This window comes from Anoplopoma fimbria, chromosome 19, assembly GCF_027596085.1.
Source record: "Anoplopoma fimbria isolate UVic2021 breed Golden Eagle Sablefish chromosome 19, Afim_UVic_2022, whole genome shotgun sequence".
NCBI lineage: Eukaryota > Metazoa > Chordata > Actinopteri > Perciformes > Anoplopomatidae > Anoplopoma > Anoplopoma fimbria.
Genome location: NC_072467.1, coordinates 6,468,284 through 6,471,314, shown reverse-complemented (window position 1 = coordinate 6,471,314; position 3,031 = coordinate 6,468,284). Strand labels below are relative to the sequence as shown.

Genomic DNA, 3,031 nt, shown 5'->3' with positions numbered 1-3,031 from the left:
CCCCATAACGATTTTGACTTGGTTGTTTGACATTCCAGTCACATACATGCCTTTGAGGAACTGAGAGTTGTAATCAGACGTTCCCAGATTTCTCGACTCGAAGGACTGGTGGGTGGCAAGCTTCCTTTTTATTTATGTCTCTCGAGTCTCAAATAAAACTCACACAACACAGCAGTCATAGCTGGTTTTCTTCCCTTCGCCTCCTCTTCCAGCAGAGACGAAGCAAAGAAGTCGCCGGATTCATTGTGATTTTATTTATGTGACTGAGATTGAGAGTGCATGAAGGACAGTGTATCCAGAAACAGAGATGGATCTATCACAGCTGCAAGTGTGTGTGTGTGTGTGTGTGTGTGTGTGTGTGTGTGTGTGTGTGTGTGTGTGTGTGTGTGTGTGTGTGTGTGTGTGTGTGTGTGTGTGTGTGTGAGTGAAAAGATGTATGCTTGTGTGTTTATTCGTGGCTGCAACAGATACACAAACCTTTAAATTTGACTTTGGGATTTCTAATTTGCTATGTTCAGTATTTCAGTGGTAATGATTGAAAGTGACATATGAGAATCTAAAAATGGTCAATTATCTAACGTATCTCTTCTGTCTCTCATTTCATTCCAGCAAGCCCAAATCCTCATTCCAAAGAGTGCAAAACCAGTCAATGAATTATGAATGTTAAACAAGATGACCTCTCAGCAGCAGCAGATGATGCGAGGTCCTAGGTGGAACCGGGCCTTGTCCGACCCTTTGTTTGTGCTGCTTCTGGCCCTCCAGCTGCTGGTGGTGGCAGGGCTGGTACGTGCTCAGACATGCCCCTCTGCCTGCTCCTGTAGTAACCAGTTCAGCAAAGTCGTCTGCACCCGACGAGGCCTGCGGGATGTCCCTGATGGCATCTCTACCAACACCCGCTACCTGAATCTGCAAGAAAATCTAATTCAGGTCATAAAGGTGGACAGCTTCAAGCACTTAAGGCATCTGGAGATTCTGCAGCTGAGCAAAAACCACATACGCAAAATTGAGCTGGGGGCCTTCAATGGACTGGCCAGCCTCAATACCTTGGAGCTTTTTGATAACCGCCTCACCACTATCCCAAACGGGGCATTTGAGTACCTGTCCAAACTTAAGGAGCTTTGGCTGAGAAATAACCCCATAGAGAGCATTCCCTCCTATGCTTTCAACAGAGTGCCCTCATTACGCCGGTTGGACCTTGGGGAGCTCAAACGGCTCTCCTACATATCTGAGGGGGCCTTTGAAGGGCTGAGCAATCTGCGCTACCTAAATCTGGGAATGTGCAATCTGAAGGAAATTCCCAATCTTATTCCCCTGGTGAAGCTGGATGAACTGGAGATGTCGGGGAACCAGCTAGCTGTCATCCGACCTGGCTCTTTTAAGGGGCTCATCCATTTGCAGAAGCTATGGATGATGCATGCCCAGATCCAGACCATAGAAAGGAACTCTTTTGATGATCTGCAGTCACTAGTGGAGCTCAATCTAGCCCATAACAACCTTACCCTCTTGCCCCATGATCTCTTCACTCCTTTACATCACCTGGAGAGGGTGAACTTGCACCACAACCCTTGGAATTGTAACTGTGACATCCTCTGGCTTAGCTGGTGGCTAAAGGAGATGGTACCAGCTAACACCAGCTGCTGTGCCCGCTGCAGCTCACCAACCCACCATAAAGGACGATACATTGGCGAGCTGGACCAGAACTACTTTCACTGTTATGCTCCTGTTATTGTGGAGCCTCCTGCAGACCTTAATGTGACAGAGGGAAGCGCTGCAGAGTTGAAATGCAGAGCCAGCTCCTTGACCTCGGTAAGCTGGATTACACCCAATGGTTCCATCATGACACACGGTGCTTACAAGATCAGAATTTCTGTGTTGAATGATGGCACACTGAACTTCACCAATGTTACAATGCAGGACACAGGTACATACACATGTATGGTGAGTAATTCTGCAGGAAACACAACAGCATCTGCCACGCTCAATGTGTCCTCTACAGAGAACAGCAGCTTCAGCTACTTCACTACAGTGACTGTGGAGACCATAGAAACGCCACATAATGAAGCCTTCACCACTGCTGTGCAACAGAAAGTGGGCCCCACACCTTCTGCTGGTACATGGGAGTCTGTTTCACCCACCTCTACAACTACCACAACTGTCCGGACTCCGCTCTACACTCGCGCCACAGAAAAGACTTACACAATCCCTGTCACAGAGCTGGTGGGGGAGGGCTCACTGAATGGCTTGGATGAGGTCATGAAGACGACTAAGATCATCATTGGCTGCTTTGTTGCAATCACACTCATGGCAGCAGTCATGCTGATCATCTTCTACAAGATGCGCAAACAGCACCACCAGCAGAACCACCACGCACCCACACGCACCATGGAGATCATCAATGTGGAGGACGACTGTGTAACAGGAGGCCCGGGCATGGAAGGCCACCTGACCCTGCCTCCTCTTGAGCACGAGCACCTCAACCACTACAACGCCTATAAGACTGCATACAACCATGCCTCCACTATCAACTCCATACACAGTTCAGTGCACGAACCTTTGTTAATCCGGGCCAGCTCAAAAGACAATGTACAAGAGACCCAAATCTAATTTTTTTTTTTTTTTCAAAATGAGACATCTGATGGAATTACATAAAGACATTACTGTTAGGACATTACTGACAATTGGCCGTGAGTACTATGGCTCAAACATAGAGGAACAGACTCTTGTGTTTGGAAAATCAGTGGCTGGTGATGTTTATTCAATGTCTTTGGGAATTAGGGTATGTCTACTGTTTCAAAAAGTGTCTTTACAAAACAGAAGTTATTTATTTAAGAAAAAAATATTGTGGTTAAATCAAGAAAAAACTGTATTCTGCAATTATTTTTTCAGCAATTAATTCATGTTTTTTTCTCCTTCCTCATTTCATCGGATGGTTTACTTATGCTTTCAAACTCTGTTGGAAGACATCTGTTGAGGAAAAAGTCCTGAAGCAAATTATTGTTTGTTTTTAAATGGCAGTCTTTGGATCAGACCT

The 3,031-nt window shown here is 46.1% G+C and overlaps 1 protein-coding gene across 1 annotated transcript; it reads left to right on the top strand.

Annotated features, from left to right (window-relative positions):
* Positions 1 to 660: 660 nt before the first annotated feature.
* On the top strand, positions 661 to 2,604 carry lrrc4ca (leucine rich repeat containing 4C, genome duplicate a). Its single transcript, XM_054620738.1, has one exon. The coding sequence runs from the start codon at positions 661 to 663 to the stop codon at positions 2,602 to 2,604; it is 1,944 nt and encodes a 647-aa protein (XP_054476713.1).
* Positions 2,605 to 3,031: the final 427 nt, after the last annotated feature.